We start from the raw sequence: 20,183 nt of genomic DNA, 5'->3' as shown, positions 1-20,183 counted from the left end.
TGCTGGTCAGCTGTCACACAGGCAGATCTCACCAGCAACCAGTGACCAGCCCCCAGCGCCGCGTGGAAGCGATGCTGCGCTTGGTAACTAAGGTAAATATTGGGTAACCAACCCAATATTTACCTTGGTTACCAGCGCACACCGCTTAGCGCTGGCTCCCTGCACACCTAGCCACAGTACACATCGGGTTAATTACCCGATGTGTACTCTGCTACGTGTGCAGGCAGCAGGAGCCGGCTTCTGCGGACGCTGGTAACCACGGTAAACATCGGGTAACCAATGTGTACTGTGGCTACAAGTGCAGAGAGCAGGGAGCCGGCACTGACAGCTGAGGGCGGCGGACGCTGGTAACGAAGGTAAATATCAGGTAACCAAGGGAAGGGCTTCTTGGTTATCCGATGTTTACCGTGGTTACCAGCGTCCGCAGAAGCCGGCTCCTGCTGCCTGCACATTTAGTTGTTGCTCTGTCACTGTCACACACAGCGATGTGTGCTTCACAGCGGGAGAGCAACAACTAAAAAATGGCCCAGGACATTCAGCAACAACCAGCGACCTCACAGCAGGGGCCAGGTTGTTGCTGGATGTCACACACAGCAACATCGCTAGCAACATCACTGCTACGTCACAAAAGTTGTTCCTTAGCAGCGATGTTGCTAGTAGAGTTGAGCGCGGTTCGCGGTTGTCCAGTTCGCGGCTCGAGTGATTTTGGGGGCTGTTCTAGATCGAACTAGAACTCGAGCTTTTTGCTAAAGCTCGATAGTTCTAGATACGTTCGAGAACGGTTCTAGCAGCAAAAAGACAAGCTAATTACTAGCTGGCTTTCCGCTGTAATAGTGTAAGTCACTCTGTGACTCACACTATTATGAAATTTCAGCGTATAGTGTGCGGGAACAGCGCATTCAGATCACTGCTGTTTGGATAATGGCGATCGCCATTTTTTTCCTTGTCTTCCTTCCCTAAGCGCGCGCGTGAAGTGGGGTGGGCCAGCATGTCAGCCAATCCCAGACACACACAAAGCTAAGTGGACTTTTAGCCAGAGAAGCAACGGCATGTGTGATAGGATGTCCATGTCACATGTCCATGCATTATAAAAACGGACATTTTCCTCCAGCACGCCATTATCTGCCTTCTGCGTCTTGGTGTCAGTCACCGCTGGCGTAGCTCCTGTCTCCGATACTGTTGTGTACGCTCCATACACAGCGCTGTACAGAATAGGGATAGAAGTTTCTATTTGTCCTTGTAAGGGCTAATACCGGCAGGGTCAGAGCCATAGGTGACAGTCAGGTCCGTGAAAACAAATTTTAACAGCTACACAAGATGACAGCGTCTGTGTAGCTAAAGTCAGGGATTTCCTCGCTGCATTTCCCCATTAGGAGGGATAGAAAGGGAGGCTTCCTTTCCTCTACCCAGACCCACAACCCTGCCACTGTACCCTCCTGCCCTTTGCACACTCAAACTCATTGTTACAAAGCCATTATACTAGCAAACACTGAGTAAACTTAGTGGCATCCTAAAAGTGGCTGTTGGACTTCCATTAGTGTCCCACTGGTGCAAAGCTATTTGCAGAACCATTGCATTACACACTCAAACTCATTGTTACTAAGCCATTATACTAGCAAACACTGAGTAAACTTAGTGGCATCCTAAAAGTGGCTGTTGGACTTCCATTAGTGTCCCACTGGTGCAAAGCTATTTGCAGCACCACTGCATTGCACACTCAAACTCATTGTTACTAAGCCATTATACTAGCAAACACTGAGTAAATTTAGTGGCATCCTAAAAGTGGCTGTTGGACTTCCATTAGTGTCCCGCTGGTGCAAACCTATTTGCAGCACCACTGCATTGCACACTCAAACTCATTGTCACTAAGCCATTATACTAGCAAACTATGCTGCCAGTTTAAGGGCCGTAGTTGCATTGTCAGGGATAGTTATTGTTGTTTATTCTGCTGTTAATAAAGATAGACCACCGCTGCAATCTACACCACCTCTCAATTTTTACTACCACATTTTAAGTGCACAATCTTGTCGCAATCAAAATGAGTGGCAAAATGACAGATGCTGGTGGAAAGGGGAAGAGGCGTGTTGGGAAAGGAAAAAAAGGGTTTGTCCGTGGGGAAGGTGGCAAAGCTCCATTAACATCTGCTGAAGATAGACCATCTTCCAGCAAAAGTAAGATGTCTACTACTTACCGTGGACAATCCGATGTGCTCCCTTTTTTACGGACACGAACAACTGGAACAAAGGTAGATGATCGCCAAAAAAAGAAAATGCTTGAAAGGATCTCAAGTGGTCCAACAAGTGCCCTCTCCTCCACCTCAACTACCGCATCCAAAAAACATCAGTCCTCTGAGTTGTCATCCCAATCACACTTGCTTTCTCCCAGCTCTGATGTCTCCATCCGCCCTGCACAGTATGGTGGAACTGAGATGGCTGAGTCTGCAGAGCTGTTCAGTCACACTATAGCCTGGGAATCAGAGGTCTGCTCCCAAGCTACAGTGAGTACAGACCAGGAAATGGTCTGCAGTGATGCCCAGAACCTTTGTGACTCAGATTCAGGCTGTGATGACCAAGTTTCTGAGCATAATGTTGACCCTTATTCACAAACTGAAACACCTGTTGTAATAGACAATGAGGAACATACTGATGACGATGAGACGCAGATACCAGATTGGGATGACAACTTAAATATTCGGTCAGGGCAAGAAGAGGCTCGGTCTGAGGGTGAGGGGAGTGCAAACACAACAATTGATGAGGAAGTTCTAGATCCCACCTACTGTCAACCAACAGTCAGGCACTCGAGGAGGTCAACAGAGACGGTGGAGGAGGATGCAACTGACGACGAAGTTACCTTGCGCCTTCCTGGACAGAGTCGGAGTACTGGTAGCACGTCTACAACTGCATCCTCAGCCACCACTGTGCCTCTGAGCACTATTCGGGGTGGATCAGCAGGTCGCATGCCCTCTAAGCCTTGCCTAGCCTGGTCCTTTTTTGACATAGCAAAAGATCGCCCAAATTATGTGATCTGTAAAATTTGTCGTGATTCTGTTAGTAGAGGGCAAAACCTCAGCAGTTTGACAACTTCTTCCATGAATCGTCACATGAATAAATATCATATGTCCCAGTGGGAAGCTCACCGTGCTGCAATGCGGCCTAGCGGAGCGAACCATCCACCGTCTGCCCCTTCCAGTGCATCCGCGCGCTCTTCATCTTCTAGGACTGTGGGGACAGCTGTCACACCTGGTTTTCCACGCACAACTTCCACCACTGTAACCGCAACAGGCAGTTTGCTTGGTAGGTCGTCAGTTGGTTTGGAAGGGGAAACAAGTGCGTGTGTACAGCTCTCTCAGACATCGATAGCACCAACGTTGGATGAAGGCAACATCATGTCTACGCCTGCACTTTCCTCACAAACCTGAATTTTTCCAGGGACACCCTTCTCAACACCGTCTACACACAGCAGCCAGATCTCTGTCCCTCAGATGTGGACAAATAAACGGCCATTTCCTGCGACCCATGACAAAGCTAAGAGGTTGACTTTATCCCTCTGTAAGCTCTTGGCTACCGAAATGCTGCCTTTCCGCCTGGTGGACACACAGGATTTTAGAGATCTTATGTCTGTCACTGTGCCCCAGTACCAGATGTCCAGTCGCCACTACTTCTCTAAGAAAGGTGTGCCCGCGCTACACCAGCATGTCGCACACAACATCACCGCTTCCTTGAGAAACTCTGTGTGTGAACGGGTGCATTTCACCACCGATACTTGGACCAGTAAGCATGGACAGGGACGTTACATGTCGCTGACTGGGCACTGGGTAACTATGGTGATAGATGGTGAAGGGTCTGCTGCACAAGTCTTGCTGTCCCCACGACTTGTGTGTCAATCCTCTGTCTGTCCAAGTTCCGCCACTGCTTCTGCCTCCTCCACCTCATCTGGGTCCTCTACCTCCACCCCAAGCCTGCCTGGTCAGGCCACCAGCGTTCTCACTGCGCAGAAGGAATCACGCACCCCTCATTACTATGCTGGCAGCAGAGCGCAACGGCATCAGACGGTCTTTAGCTTGACATGTCTTGGAAATAGGAGTCACACAGCGGATGAGTTGTGGGCAGCTCTGGAGACTGAGTTTAATAAATGGTTGTCTCCACTCAACCTGCAGCCTGGTAAGGCCGTGTGCGACAATGCTGCAAACTTGGGTGCGGCCCTTCGCCTGGGCAAGGTGACACACGTGCCTTGTATGGCTCACGTGTTGAACCTTGTTGTCCAGAAATTTTTAAACACACTATCCCCGCCTAGATGGCCTTCTGAACAGGGCACGAAAACTGTCTGCTCACTTCCGCCGTTCAACCACCGCTGCTGAGCTACTTGCATCGCTTCAGAAGTCTTTCGGCCTGCCGGTTCATCGCCTGAAATGCGATGTGGCGACACGCTAGAATTCGACTCTCCACATGTTACAGCGACTGTGGCAGCACCGCAGAGTCCTGGTGCAATACGCCATGACGTATAGCCTGGGCCAATGAGATGCAGAGGTGGGGCAGATCGCCCTGATGGAGTGGTCTCAGATCCACGACCTATGCACCCTTCTGCACAGTTTCGACATGGCGACGAATATGTTTAGCGCTGACAATGCCATTATCAGCATGACAATTCCAGTCATTTACATGCTGGAGCACACGCTAAACACTATTCGGAGTCAGGGGATGGGACAACAGGAAGGGGAGGAACTACAGGAGGATTCATATGCGCAAGACACAACAACATCACCAAGGTCCAGACGTTCATCATCACCAAGGCGCCAGGCATGGGACCATGGGGGACAGGGATCAACAAGGGCGCATGGTAGCAGGCGAAATGTTGAGGAAGGTGCAGGGGAACATGAAGAAATGGAGGACGAACTGTCTATGGACATGGAAGACTCAGCGGATGAGGGAGACCTTGGTCAAATTTTAGTTGAAATAGGTTGGGGGGAGATGTCAGAGGAAGAAAGAACGGTTAGCACCTCTATGCCACAAACACAGCGTGGACTTGGTCCACATGGCTGCGCAAGACACATGAGTGCCTTCTTGCTGCACTACCTCCAACATGACCCTCGTATTGTCAAAATTAGAAGTGATGATGACTACTGGCTTGCCACACTATTAGATCCCCGGTACAAGTCCAAATTTTATGACATAATTCCAGCCATAGAAAGGGACGCACGTATGCAGGAGTATCAGCAGAAGCTGTTACTCGATCTTAGCTCGGCTTTTCCACCAAACAACCGTGCAGGTGCAGGGAGTGATTCTCCCAGTTGTAACTTGACAAACATGGGATGGTCTCGTCATCTTCAACAGTCTACCCGTACCAGTAGCACCGTATCTGGTGCTGGTAACAGCAATTTTATTGAATCTTTTCATAATTTTTTTAGACCCTCCTTTGCAAGGCCACCAGAGACAACAAGTCTGACACATAGTAAACGGCTGGAGAGGATGATACAGGAGTGTCTCCAAATGAACATCGATGCCATTACTTTGCAAATGGAGCCTTGCTCATTTTGGGCTTCAAATCTTGAAAAATGGCCAGAGCTCTCCACTTACGCCTTGGAGATTTTGTCGTGTCCAGCTGCCAGCGTTGTCTCTGAACGTGTCTTCAGTGCTGCTGGGTGTGTGCTAACAGATAAGCGCACACGTCTGTCCAGTGACAATGTGGACAGACTAACGTTCATCAAAATGAACAAGTCATGGATCCACAAGGAATTTACTACCCCTGTGTCATCCTGGGGAGAGTAAATGCTTGTGTACTTTGAATGTGCTTGATGCAAATCTAGCTGTGAAGTGTACAACTGGGGCACAAGTGCTGCCACTGAAGGGGTGGGTGTGTGTGTGGCTCAATTTTTGGAAAAAAGGGAGACTCCGCTTGGAGTAACCCTTGCTTACATTGTTTTTAAAAATGATCCAAGATGCACAGCGCTGGGATCAGGAAAGACTTTGCTACCTACCCCGGTGTCATCCTGGGGACGGTTAAGTATGGCATATTTTTGAATGTGCTTGATGCAAATCTAGCTGTAAAGTGTACAACTGGGGCACAAGTGCTGCCACTGAAGGGGTGGGTGTGTGTGTGGCCCAATTTTTGGAAAAAAGGGAGACTCCGCTTGGAGTAACCCTTGCTTACATTGTTTTTAAAAATGATCCAAGATGCACAGCGCTGGGATCAGGAAAGACTTTGCTACCTACCCCGGTGTAATCCTGGGGACGGTTAATTATGGCGTATTTTTGAATGTGCTTGATGCAAATCTAGCTGTGAAGTGTACAACTGGGGCACAAGTGCTGCCACTGAAGGGGTGGGTGTGTGTGTGGCCCAATTTTTGGAAAAAAGGGAGACTCCGCTTGGAGTCACCTTGCGGTGTTTTACATAATTTTAGAAGGGCGTGCCATGCCTATATCTGTGTCTCCTTCTCTTTTTCCTTGTCCTGCTCTTTTGTTTTCGCATGAGTATATGTCCTTGTCACTTTCCCATGTGTTTGTGTTGTGTTGTGAGTTGTTTGTCACCTTTTCGACACCTTTGAGGGTGTTTTCTAGGTGTTTTTATGTGTTTGTGATTGCCTGCCATTGTTTCCTATGCGGTTCGAGTTCGGTTCGTCGAACGTTCGCCGAAACGAACTCGAACGAGACGTCCGTTTGGCGAACCGAACTCGAGCCGAACCGTGACCGGATCGCTCATCTCTAGTTGCTAGCGATGTTGCTTAGTGTGACGTGGCCTTAAGCCATGTGTGTCAAGTAAATAGAGAGAATAAAAGATTTTTAACAAAAAAAAACTAGAAACTACTGGAAGCCATGCGTTTCAAAGGTCCAAGAAGTATTGCCTTCTCTGACTACATGGCAAACATTTAGGTTTAATTAAATCTCATATGGTTTTGGTCTGTCAGAGAATAATCACAATACCTTTATAAACTTTGTTTTAACATTTTTCTGTTTACTTGGCTGGAATAGAACAATTAGTTTAGTATCCATACTAGTTTAGATAAATAAATGACAACAGACTTTAGAGAGATTCTAGAACTATGTTCTTGTTTATCATCCTCAAAAACTCTTTATAATCTAAAATAGCTAAATAGGAAATCCTACTAAAGTCATCTATTTTAGAACATTGCAAAAATAAAATGTAGCACAAAACTGCTGCGGATCATTGCATATATAATAGAGAGAGATAGATCCAGTGTGTGCAGAATTATTAGGCAAGTATGTAATTTGACCATATCATCATTTCAATGCCTATGTTTCAACTCCAAGCTGCATAAACCTGAATGCTTATTGTATGAGGAGTATCAAGTGATGAGCATTGTGTAATTAGGGAGGGCAAGGCCTAAGGATATCAACACTTTTAACAAGGTGTGCAGAATTATTAGGCATCTGATTTTCATTTGGTAAAATGAACCAAAAAAGATATTCAACTCTGTAAAGTCAAAAGTTGTTAGGCCATGTTCACACTTTGAGTATTTGGTGAGGATTATTTTACCTAAGTGCCTGTAAGCCAAAACCAGGAGTGAAACAATCAGAGGAACAGTATTATAGAAACATATCAAAACTTCTACATTTTCTACCCACTCCTGATTATGGCCTACAAGTACTGAGGAAAAATTAGCCAATACTCAATGTGTGCACGTGATCTTACAGAGGGATACAGCACTTCTTAAATTGCTAGGATATTTAATATGATCACAGAAACATCAAAAACTTTGTTGGGGGGGGGGTCAAGCAGGCCATAAGAATCTGGGCAAAGCAGGCTATCGTTGGGCCACCTAATGCAACATTCTGAGTTGTCTCCCCTTGGTTTCATTGTGCTGCCCCCCGGAATGGCTATGGGAACAATATGGAGAGCGGGGGAAAAATGGCTTTGTAAACAATAAAACAATATGAGGTATAGCAGTGGCAACAATATCGCGAGCAGAATGGAATTTAAACCTTCTCAGCTAATTGTTCCCTACTGACTGTGCCCTTACACTCTTCCCCATGCTATATATATTTACCTCCTCAATTCCCATACTGTTTCCTTACACATACCCCCTCGCTCTCCATACTGTGTCTGCACCCATCACTCTTGCTCCTCATACTGTGTAAACAAAAATCCCCCCTCTCATACTATTTCCTCACATATTTCATTCTTCACTCTCTGTATTGTGTCTCCACCCATCCTTTCTTTGCTTCCTATCATTCCCCATACTGTGTATACACCCATCCCTACGTCACTTACCATACTAAATCTGCACCCATTCTTTCCTCACTCCCCATACTGTGTCCTCTTACATCCCCACTCAATCCCTGTACTGTCTATACCCATCCCCTCACTAGCTTCGATAACTGTGTTCTAAAATTTCTTCCCCACTCCCCATTCTGTAGCAGCACCCATCTTCCCCTCACTCATCTTTCTACGTCAACACCTCTCCCCCACTTGCTCCCCGAAGTATGTCCTCAAATAACCCCACCAATTAAATAAATCTTTGGTATCTTCCGCTGCACTGGACCACTTACCACTAACGCTGTGTGCACCTCTACAGTGCCAGTGAGTGACATCAGCAAAGTGGTCAGAAGACCTGATCCCAGTGCTGTTGTCACCTTTACCCAGAAGTGTCGGTATTCAGGGCTTCAAATGTACTTACGCCTGAGACATACGTGTACAATTGATCATTGGGAGCTTGTGCACTGCATCTTCTCTGACCTGGCTGTCAGTTTGACAGCCGGCTCAGGGTACAGCCAACTTCCACTATGGGGTCGGCAAAATGCCCCTCCAGCTCTCCTGGATTTGCTGCTGTATGTGTGTGCATTTCAGATAAAATACAAAATAATATTTACATAAAAAGAGCTATTTAATTAAAATACGATTTGCTCTATGCAAAATAATTTAAAAAAAACAAACATGATTTTAAGTAGTAACATATTCTTAACATGTATGTTCTCCATGCACTCACCTGATAAATCAATAAGAAGTATATTCATCCTTATAAAGTATATATACTATATATAACCCACTCATGGCTTTCCTCTTTGGTTCTGATACATTTGATGTTATATGCATCATTAATATTCCATATAGATTATAGCAAACCATGAATGTGTTCAGAATCGTATAAGGTTTGTTCTTCAGTGATACCACAGAATACATATTACATTATTAGAATAGTAGTAGTATTGAACAGTATGGAAAAAAAAATATCAAAATGTTGATAGATTTTAGACTTTGGTATTTCAAGTTCATAGTGGTGTGTCAGCAGGAAGCAAAGAAATACAGTATTTGCAGACTGAAATCATAAGGAAAATTAATATTCTGATAGCAGAGCGCAAAGCTGTACCATGTGACCAGATAAGAAAAGACTATGATAAGACTATGTTTAAAAGTATATAAATCGTATTCAATTTTACTTGTAAAAAATACCGTATCCACAAGTCACAGCACAGAATATTCAGTAGGTTCTAGAATTATTTCTCATTTCTCTCAATTTTGTACAAGATAGTTTAAACCCAAACATACAAGATATTAATGGAGATGTCTCCTGGAGATTACTGCATGCCCAGAAGCAGAGTTCATATCTCCTGTTCCCCAGTGTGAAATGTTTAAGCCTTTAAGGAACAGGGAATTTGTATTTTTTTATTTTTGTTTTTTTCACTCTGTTCCAAGAGCCGTAACCTTTTTCTTTCATCGATGTAGCCATATGAGGGCTTGTTTCTTGCGGGTCAACTTGTAATTTTGAATGACTAGACTCAATTTGGAAAATGAGAAAAAAAAAATCCAAATGTGGTGAAATGGTAAAAAAAAATTAATCTGCCATTTTTTTTTTAGTTTGTTTTAACATAGTTTATTCTGCCGCAAAACTGATGTGGTAACATGATATCTTAAGATATTTTGCTATTATATTTACATATATTAAGAGATTTGCCAATTGATTTAATGCACATTGAAATTGTGTTCAATTTTTAAGATACAGTGGGGAAAAAAAGTATTGGATGCACTGACGATTTTGCATGTTTTCCCACCTACAAAGAATGGAGAGGTCTGTAATTTTTATCATAGGTACAGTACACTTCAACTGTAGCAGATAGAATCCCCCAAAAATCCAGAAAATCCCATTGTATGATTTTTAATTAATTATTTGCATTTTATTGCATATAATAAGTATTTGATCACCTACCAACCAGCAAGAATTCTGGCTCTCACAGACTTTTTTTTTTCTTTAAGAAAACTCTGTACTCAATACCTCTATTGATTGAGCTTGTTTAACCTCATTACCTGTATAAAAGACACCTGTCTACACATTCAGTCACACTCCAATCTCTCCACTATGGCTAGGGCTAAAGAACTGTGTAAGGACACAAGGGACAAAATTGTAGACTTGCACAAGGCTGGGATGGGCTACAGGACAATAGGCAAGCATCTCTGTGAGAAGGCAACAACTGTTGGTGCAATTATTAGAAAATGTAAGAAGCACAAGATGACTGTCATTCTTACTCGGTCTGGGGCCCCATGCAAGATCTCACCTCATGGGGTAAGGATGATTCTGAGAAAAGTCAAGAATCAGCCCAGAACTAAATGGGAGAACCTGGTGAATGACCTGTAGAGAGGTGGGATCAGAGTCGCAAAGATGTGGCAGTAACACACTATGCCATCATGGGTTAAATTCCTGCAGGGCACGCAAGATCCTCCTACTCATACTAGCACATGTCCAGGCCCATTTAAAGATCACCAATGACCAGCTGGATAATCCAGAGGAGAGGAGGCGTGGGAGAATGTTCTGTGTTTAGATGAGACCAAAATAGAACTTTTTGGTATCAACTCTACTCGCCGTGTTTGGAGGAAGAAGGATGAGTACAACCCCAAGAACACATGCCCAGCTGTGAAGCATAGGGTGGAAACAACAAATTTTGGGTGTGGTTTTCTGCAAAGGAGACAAGACAACTGTACCGTATTGAAGGAAGGATGGATGTGGTCATGTATGGCAAGCTTTTGACCAATGATCTTCTCCCCTCAGTAAGAGCAATGAAGATAGACCATGGCTGGGCCTTCCAGAATGACTAAGACCTAAAACTCACAGCCAGGACAACTAAGGATTGGCTCCATAAGAAGCACTTCAAGGTCCTGGAATGGCCTTGCCAGTCTCCAGACCTGAACCCTATAGAAAATCTTTGGAGGAAGTTGGAACTCAATGTTGTCCAGCAAGTGCCCTTAAGCCTGAAAGATCTGGAGAAGATCTTTATGGAGAAGTGAGCAAAAATCCCTGGTGTAGTGTGTGCAAACTTGGTCAAGAACTACAGGAAAGGTCTGACCTCTCTAATTGCAAACGAAGGTTTTATGTACCAAATGTTAAATTTTGTTTTCCTATTTTACCAAATACTTATTAAATAAAATGCAAATTAATAATTTAAAAATCATACAATGGGATTTTCTGGATTTTTGGGGGGATTCTGTCTGTCACAGTTGTAGTATACCTACGATAAAAATTACAGGCCTCTCCATTCTTTGTTGGTGGTAAAAGTTGCAAAGTCAGGATTTTCTCCACTGTATTTGTTGTAGAGAAATTCCAAATTGCTTCACATGAATTGCCTAACATGGAGTCCACAATCTTACGCATTGTAGAAGACAGGTGTCAGTTTTTATGGTATTATTAGTTTGTGAGTTCATCTTTCTGGAGGTAAGAGCAAACCTGAGCTCTACATTCAACCGCATTGACCTAATATCTCTTTAGTGACACTTGAATATTTATTATTATTATTATTATTATTATTATTATATAGCAGAAGATTGCATAAGCAATAACAGACTGACATGACCTTGGGTATGGCCAAAGTGGAGGGACTATCATTGTCTGTATGAAAGCAGAGGTATGGAATTTATCAGCCATTTTGTGGTGAATTTGAATAATAACAAGCTCACAGTTTTGCCATAAAGAAAGGTAGAGAAAACCATAAAACTGTAAACAAATTCAACAGACCCCAGAGCATAATAACCATAAATTATGTAAAAATAATAGCAATCCTTATATTCACCTCACTGCTCACCACTCTAGGCCTTTTGCTCCTTAAGGGTGCTTTACACGCTGCGACATCGCTAATGATATATCGTCGGGGTCACGGTGTTTGTGACGCACATCCGGCGTCGTTAGCAACATCGCAGCGTGTTTCAGCTAGGAGCGATGATCAGCGATCGCAAAAACGTCATAAACCGTTGATCGTTGACACGTCGCTCGTTTTCATAATATCGTTGGAGATGCATGCCGCTGGTTGTTCGTCGTTCCTGCAACATCACACATTGCTATGTGTGACACCGCAGGAACGATGAACATCTCCTTACTTGCGTCCACCAGCAATGAGAAAGGAAGGAGGTGGGCGAGATATTCCGCCCGCTCATCTCCTCCCCTCTGCTACTATTGGACGGCTGCCTTGTGACATCACTGTGACACCGCATGAACCGCCCCCTTAGAAAGGAGGTGGTTCGCCGGCCACAGCGACGTCGCAGGGAAGGTAAGTCCGTGTAACGGGTGTAAGCGATGTTGTGCGCCACGGGCAGCGATTTGCCCGAGATGCACAACCGACAGGGGCGGGTTTGCTCGCTAGTGATATTGATACCGATATCGCTGCATGTAAAGTGCCCTTTACCCCTAGACGACTGTCATAGGATCTTCAGATCGGCATCAGCCATGATGAAATCCACGGGACCTTTGTCACATCTAGGCTTGATAGTCCCAGGAGGGTTCTACGCAAGCGCACACAAAGTTTGTGGTGCACACCATGACATCATGAGCCATGACCTTCACAGGTACACACATACAGTAGAAACTTCCGGGGCCTAGTAAGCTCATAAACCTTTGCATTATGATTGAGGCACTGCGAATTTCAGCACTACTGACTCCGATCTGAAAATGCAAAGAGGACTAAACGGGTGGTGGTGAGTAGCAATGGCGCCGTAAAGATGTTTCTAAGGTTCTTTTTATTATTTAAAATTTTTATGGTCTTTTGTGAATCAGAAAATTGTCTTCCAATGGTTGTCACTTTGCTAAATCCACTCAGAAGTGAATTACAAAAAAATGTTGACGATTGTAGATTTTTGTATAATTCAAGGAGAATTAAATTCCAGTCAAATCTATTTGCTGATCTTGATAATAAGGCAAAGAAGGAGGCTTTTTAGCTCCCAAGCAGATCAGATTGTTTTCTTTAAGTATAGAAAACCTTATATGTCTCATGATGAGTCAGGCATATATTTGTGTGGAATTTTACTCACATTTTGCTGATGCAAATTATTAGATTTACCTTAGCATCCTGCTTTTCCATTGTGCTTTATATTGTTTTTCTTGCCACCAGTGTCAATGCTACCTGACATGTCCTGCCTGTCCATTATGTTCTAAATAGTATGTTCTGCTGCTGCTGAAACAGCCACTGTTGGCCCTACACTGCTGTATATTTCTTGCTTGTCCATTATGTTGTATAGTTTGCTTCCACTGCCATTAGAAAATCACACAGCCCCGTTCTGTGCATTGTGTTCTATATTGTTCTACTGTTGCTTCCAGATTTGCCAGTGTTGGCCCTATACAGCTGGACACTTCTTTGCCTGTGCCATCATATTCTATACTGTGTGGATGGTACTGCTGCCATTGTTGATATACAGCCATATATCTCCAGGCTATTCTATATGTATTCTACACTCCTGTTGGGACCTCTACCCTGTACAGGGTAACTAAACCTGAACTGCTCCCAAAAATGGATAATTTTCCAAACAACAAACCTGTAGCTCAGTACAAAAAAGGGATAATTTTTGGAAGACTTGTTAAAAAGGTATTGCTTTTTCATTTTCCAAAGAACCCAAAGACTCTTGCTACTCACCCAAATTTTTTTGGATCACTACTTATTAAAAATACATTGCTTCTTCTCTATACACATGTGAAGAAACTCCAGAATGGCGGTTACCTGCTCACAAAATGGGCTTATTTTTGGACTATTTTTGCATTTTAAAAAGAATAATAAACGCAACAGTGCTGTGTGTTACTAGTGATGATGTTGGTTATCACTCCTTACAATCCTTTTACCCATTGATATGTATATTGGGATAAATTTTACATTACCAGGGCTGTGTAGCATTAAACAGCTTGAAAGGTGTTGGACACAGTCCTAGGAGACCTGAGAGTGTTATACACGACTTTTCAGGGGAATTAGAAGCTTTCCAGTACTCATGATCTATGGCCAATAGTGCAAGGCTGGTAAATTGGAATTTCAAGATTTGCTCATCTCTAGAATTGTTGAATTTATTTATGCACAAGATATAAAGCAGAAAATGTTGGCATAAATAATTCTACAATTCCTTCATATATTTACAGTATGTTTTACATAAATGATATTAAACCAGTACATAATGCGGTACAGATCCATAATATGTTATCTATACACTTAGAGCTGCCTATACTGTATGCTTTTTGCCTCTGAGTCCAACAGTATTTATAACAAGCATAACATATATACAACATACAATAGACTAAACAAATTGCCAAAACTTGTCTCTCATTTTCATTTATAATTTGCTAATATTTTGCCATTTTTGGAGGAAATTATTTTTTATATTTATAATATGGTTTGAGAAAATACTTCTACTATCTAGATAAGTTTTATTCATTGCTTTGTTTGCCTATTGTACTTAACATGATGAATGTACCAGAATGATAAGAATTTTTCCACATTGCAAGCTTTGACTTTACTAAATTCTCAGCTCAGTGTTAGGATTCAATCAGATGTCCATTGCATGTACGTGTTGAATCCATTTTTTTCATGGTTACAGCACATACCAATTTGAATAAGGAGGACAAGAATTGCTGGTCAAGAGGGATCAACCAGGAGATTGAATAAATGTGACATCCCATTTACACAGACCCTTGGGCCACCCACTATCTACGTTGACCCTTGGTCCCTGGTAATATATAGTCTTTTTCGGTTAGTCTATATACACCAATGGGTGTTGGACTCCATTCCTGACCGTCTGGGGTTTCTCTGGCTTTGCCATTATCATCTATTGTGGGAGGAGTGTGCTATCTACTTATCTACCAGGTTTACATGGTTGATCCAAGTTGAGGGTCTGATGGTAGTGTTAGATTCTGTGTTGGCAATACCATAACAACTTCTTGCACTTTAATAGATGCACAATTGCGTTCTATATCTATATTTGTATTTGCTGACTTATGTTTATTTCAATTTGTGGGCATTGCTTATATTTGCGTAGGGATACTGTGATTATACCTTATCGTAGGTTTAATTATGGGATGTTTGTGGATAGTCATTTGTCTTGACTGTTTTAAGTGTTTTTAATTAGTCACTTCTTCTTGTTGTTTTTTGTATACATAAATAATTTTCATATCAATAAAATAAAATATTTATTCAACCTCTTGGTTGATTCGTCTTGTCCAACAATTCTATTCCTCCTTATTCTTATGTGTATCTCATTGCTGGTGGTGATCCCAGTAGGGGAAAGGTGCCCTCTTATCTATATTTTAACACGTACCAATTGTAATCTATGGTGCTCTTCAAATGTCCATGTATTTTCACAGACTGTGTCCATGAAAACTCATGTAGAAATGTCCGTTTTTTTCAGGTATCGCGAATGAGAAGGGCCAATACAAGTCTATGGGTCCGTGAAAAACAAGTACAGCATTTGTATGGCATCCATACAATGTATGTGTTTAACATTGAAAAGTTTAGGAAAAGCTTTGTAATTTATTTATCCATCCATGAGAAACACTGATGCTAAAAATGGACAAATGGACCAAACACTAGTGAAGAGCAGATCCAAAACATTGATGAAACTAGTACCATCTCTTCATCTACGTGTTTAAAGATAGTCATATGAATGAGGTCTTAGGCTCTGTTTACACTGAACTCAATGGTTCAGAGTCAAAAGTGATGGAAAGCAGATTGTAACTCATGACTGAACCCAACAGATCTTATAATAATTAATGTAGGACAGAAGGATTGGTGGGTGTACCAGAGGGTAGACCCTCACCGATCATAGAATGACTGCAAATCCCTTAGAGATGCCATTACTATAGAAAATGAGAATACCTTTTTATTTTTTCTAGTTATTTCATCAGTTGTTGTTATTGATATGAATGAAGATTTAAGTCAACCATTATTTGCATGAATATTTAAATCTATAAATCAGTAGTTATATTGAATAATTTACCTTTCCGTCACATTTTTGTTGAAAGGGCTACATTCTTTTCCATTACTTTCTTGTAGGTTACGCGGCTTATCATCATGAATGCTCTGCATATCGTGAAGACTTCGTTCTCCTGGACGTCGAATATGAATCAAGGTAAGTGGGGTTTCATTACTAAGTGGACCCACACGTCTACAGTGAAGGAGGCGTTGATAGGCTGTGCGGAAGTCTCTATTCAGAGCAGCATACAAAATTGGGTTGAGGGCAGAGTTGGCATAGCCTAACCATAAAACTATTAAGAAGGCTGTCTTATCAACTTCAATGTCATTCACTCCTTCATATGTAAATACAGTGAAATATGGGAACCAGCAGATGATGAAGGCCCCCATCACCGCTGCCAAAGTAACAGTAGCTTTGTGTTCTCGAACAGTAGGTAGTGTTGGACTAACAGCATTGCAGCAATTGGCATGATTTATTCTCTTGGCTTGTTCTCTGGCTATCTTGAAAATTTTGTAATACATGAGACACATTATGACCAAAGGAAGATAAAAAGTTAGTAAGCCATCTACTAAAACATATTCCTTGTTCAGCTCCAACTTACATTCTGTGCTTCCATCTCCTCTAAGGTTTTGAATTGATTTATCCTTTGTATTCCAGCCAAGGTGGATTGGAATGAAAGAGACCATCAGAGAAACAACCCATATCACTCCCATAGCTATGGCTACACGGCAAGGAGTCACCAGCATGGAGTAGCGCAGAGGAGCTGTAACGCCATAATACCGGTCTAAACTTATCATGAAAAGATTTAGAATGGAGGCTGTACACAGCATAACATCCAGACTTGTATAAATATTGCAGAATGCAGATCCAAATGGCCATTCTTCATGTAATAAGTTCAAGGCTGAGAAGGGAAGCACTAGAATACCCAACAGAAGGTCTGTGATAGCCAAGGAGACAATGAAACAATTTGTCATGCTTCGGAGTCGTCGGTCAAACCCAACGGCCAGGCAGACCACGACGTTCCCACATATGGTAATGACTATAATTAAAACCAGCACAACTCCAATGAGTACATTATATAGGATTGTTTTCCAGCATGTCTCAACTGAATCCTTAGAGTCGTCATCCATTACAGAACACATTGCCTTCAATCTGTTGGTCCGGAAAGTAGTTTAATTTACATTGACTTATGTCCAGTGAGAAATTAGATTTCACAGTACATGTTAATCAGTGATTCCTCAATGTATATAGGGGTCCAGCAATGCAATATTCGGCTATGCATTGCTGGACCCCACTGGATAGTAAATAATGTCTTTGACTGATACTATCCTTTGATGTATGGTTGTCTAATTTTGTTCTTTTCGTCTCAAAGGTCAAGTCGATTTGTAACACTTGAGGTTTTGCTTACTCCTCTACATTTAGTGGTGTTCACCATTTGCATTGATATTCTTGAGCTCTCACTATAATAAATCATTCATAGCTGGTAGCAACAACAGTGCTTTTTCATTTCAAGAAGTTTAGCGTTTGGAGAAAATTTCCGAATTAGCAGCCGAGTTGTTCAATGTCTTTGTCAACCTGGAAAATGAGTAAAAAGTGAAAGTTAAAATAGAACAAAACAAGTCTTGATAAACACGTCTATGCAGGTTTTTCACTTCACATTCATCATATCAGGTCCACTGCTGTTACTAAAATGACAATTGTTTCTTAAAGCATATGGTATGTTAAGTAAATATATAGGATGTCTGTTTAAATGTCCGATTACCATATGGTCAGGAAGGAAATTGTTCCTCTTAGCAGTAATTGGGTCCTCTAAGGTCTTTATATTCCAGATGGAAATGGATGTGAGAATATATCCCATAGTTTGTTATAGGAATGTTCGCATTTGTTGTTGTGCTGGATTCTTTCAAAAGTTGAATCAAAAAACACTGGAGGTTGAGTTTTTGATCCAGCAGAGTGCCGAAAAAGCCAAAGGAGAACAACTGATGACCATTTCCCATCAGTTCTCATCGTTTGAAGAACAAAAAAAAACATAATAAATATCTGAATTTGATGGGCAGAAGTATATAACTACTGTATATACTCACTTCATTGTGCCCAAGACTTTAATGGGAACCTATGAGTTGAAGCACGACACTTCTGATTTGGTGATAGAGGGGTGCTTCGGTAGGATCAAAACCCGTTATATTGTTGCATCACGTGGGACCATGCTATTAACCTGCAGATATAGGGATAATTTGCAAGTTAATTGAGTTTGAAATCTGACTGTCACCTACACATTATACCTCGCTGATGGGAGGAAACTAACTTTAATCCTGCCAGCAGTTTTCAGTTATGGGCAGCACCGGCGCAAGTTGAGTCAATGCTCTGTGCATGGAGAGTGGCAGCTGTAACCTCATCAACCACACTAATAGCTGGTTTTAATGCTGTGTGGCTGTCAGTCAATATGGGGGCGTAGTTACAGCTGACGCTGCCCATACACAGAGTAGTGGCTACACCCCCATGACTGAAACCCAAACACTGCCAGGAGGATTAAAGTTAATTTACTTCTGGCAGCAGGGTTTAACGTGCAAATGCTGGTAGAATGCTATTAACCTACAGATTAACCCCATATCTGCAGTTTAATACCATTTTTCAATTTGTCAGGTTCCCTTTAATAAAATAGTAATCACAAATTTGGAAGTAGTATAAAATGTGGTTTTCCTTGCGAACATTGATCCCAGGGATTCCAATGTTGGAGGAACTAAGGTTTGTTTAAAAGTTGGTTCCGAAGTCTTAACCAATGGCCAGATATACTTCTTCTATCCTGTAGTAATTCAATCCTTTAGGTGCTTTTATACATCTGAAAATACTTTTTGAATGAGATTTGCCAGATGTATTCAGAAACTTGCTTTGTTGCTGACCCCTACAAGGTTAAACTGCACTAATTCTAGAGGTGTGCTGCATAAGCCTGAAATAACACACACTATTTTTCTGCATTTGGTAGGCAATTTTCATTGACATTTTCACAGCGATTATGTTCGTCAAATATACGGCAACCAGAAGTCTATAGTGAAACATTTAAAAATTTACATAGATAACATTTTTGTGCATGATGCTTTAATGGCATTTTTGTGGTTAGCTGAACTTTGATGTAGCCATAAATACAGTGCCATGCAAAAGTTTGGGCACCCCTGGTTAAAATTACTGTTATTGTGAACAGATAAACAAGTTGAAGATGAAATGATCTCTAAAAGGCATAAAGTTCAAGATGACACACTTCCCTTTGTATTTTAGGCATATATATATATATATATATATATATATATATATATATATATATTTTTTTTTATTTTTTTTTCATCTTTCACATTTAAAAATTACAAAAAGGAAAATGGAAAGATGCAAACGTTTGGGCACCCTTGGAGATTTGTGTGCACAGATAACTTTGACCAAGGTTTCAGACATTAATTAGCTTGTTAGGTTAATAGCTTGTTCACTGTCATCATTAGGAAAGGCCAGGTAATGCAAATTTCACAGCTTTATAAAAACCCAGCCTATTCTAACCTTGTGCCAAAAAAACAGCAGCCATGGGTTCTTTTAAGATGCTGCCTAGCACTCTGAAAATGAAAATGGTGGAGGCACGCAAAACAGAAGAGGGCTGTAAGATGATAGCAACGCATTTTCAAGTTGGCCTTTCCACAGATTGAAATATATTTAAGAAATGCCAGCTAACAGGAACAGTGGAGGTCAAGATAAGGTCTGGAAGATGAAGAAAAATTTCTCTTTAATATTGCTAAATAGGCAAAACATAACACCATTTGACTCCAAAAGACCTTCAGGAAGATTTAACAGGCTATAGAGTTGGAGTACATTTTTCTACTGTTCAGAGACACCTGCACAAATATGGCCTTCATGGAAGAGTCATCAGAAGAAAATCTCTCCTGTGTCCTCACCATAAATTTCCGCATCGGAAGTATGCAAATGAACACCTAAATAAGCCTGATGCATTTTGGAAACAAGTCCTGCTCTTTGGCTACAATGGTCCA

The 20,183-nt window shown here is 41.9% G+C and overlaps 1 protein-coding gene across 4 annotated transcripts in view; it reads right to left on the bottom strand.

Moving 5' to 3' along the window:
* HRH2 (histamine receptor H2) overlaps positions 1–20,183 on the bottom strand; it is a 221,692-nt gene that overhangs the window by 121,601 nt on the left and 79,908 nt on the right. For all 4 annotated transcript variants that reach the window (XR_012752737.1, XR_012752738.1, XM_075342303.1 and 1 more), the window contains exon 2: positions 16,183–17,733. Coding sequence is in view for 2 of the 4 variants with exons in the window: in XM_075342303.1 (XP_075198418.1) it covers positions 16,183–17,300 (1,118 nt within the window). In the remaining 2 variants the exon portion in view is untranslated. The remainder of the gene's footprint in view (positions 1–16,182; positions 17,734–20,183) is intronic.

The sequence above is a fragment of the Anomaloglossus baeobatrachus genome, chromosome 4, assembly GCF_048569485.1.
Source record: "Anomaloglossus baeobatrachus isolate aAnoBae1 chromosome 4, aAnoBae1.hap1, whole genome shotgun sequence".
Taxonomy (NCBI): domain Eukaryota; kingdom Metazoa; phylum Chordata; class Amphibia; order Anura; family Aromobatidae; genus Anomaloglossus; species Anomaloglossus baeobatrachus.
This window is presented reverse-complemented; position numbering and strand designations above follow the sequence as displayed.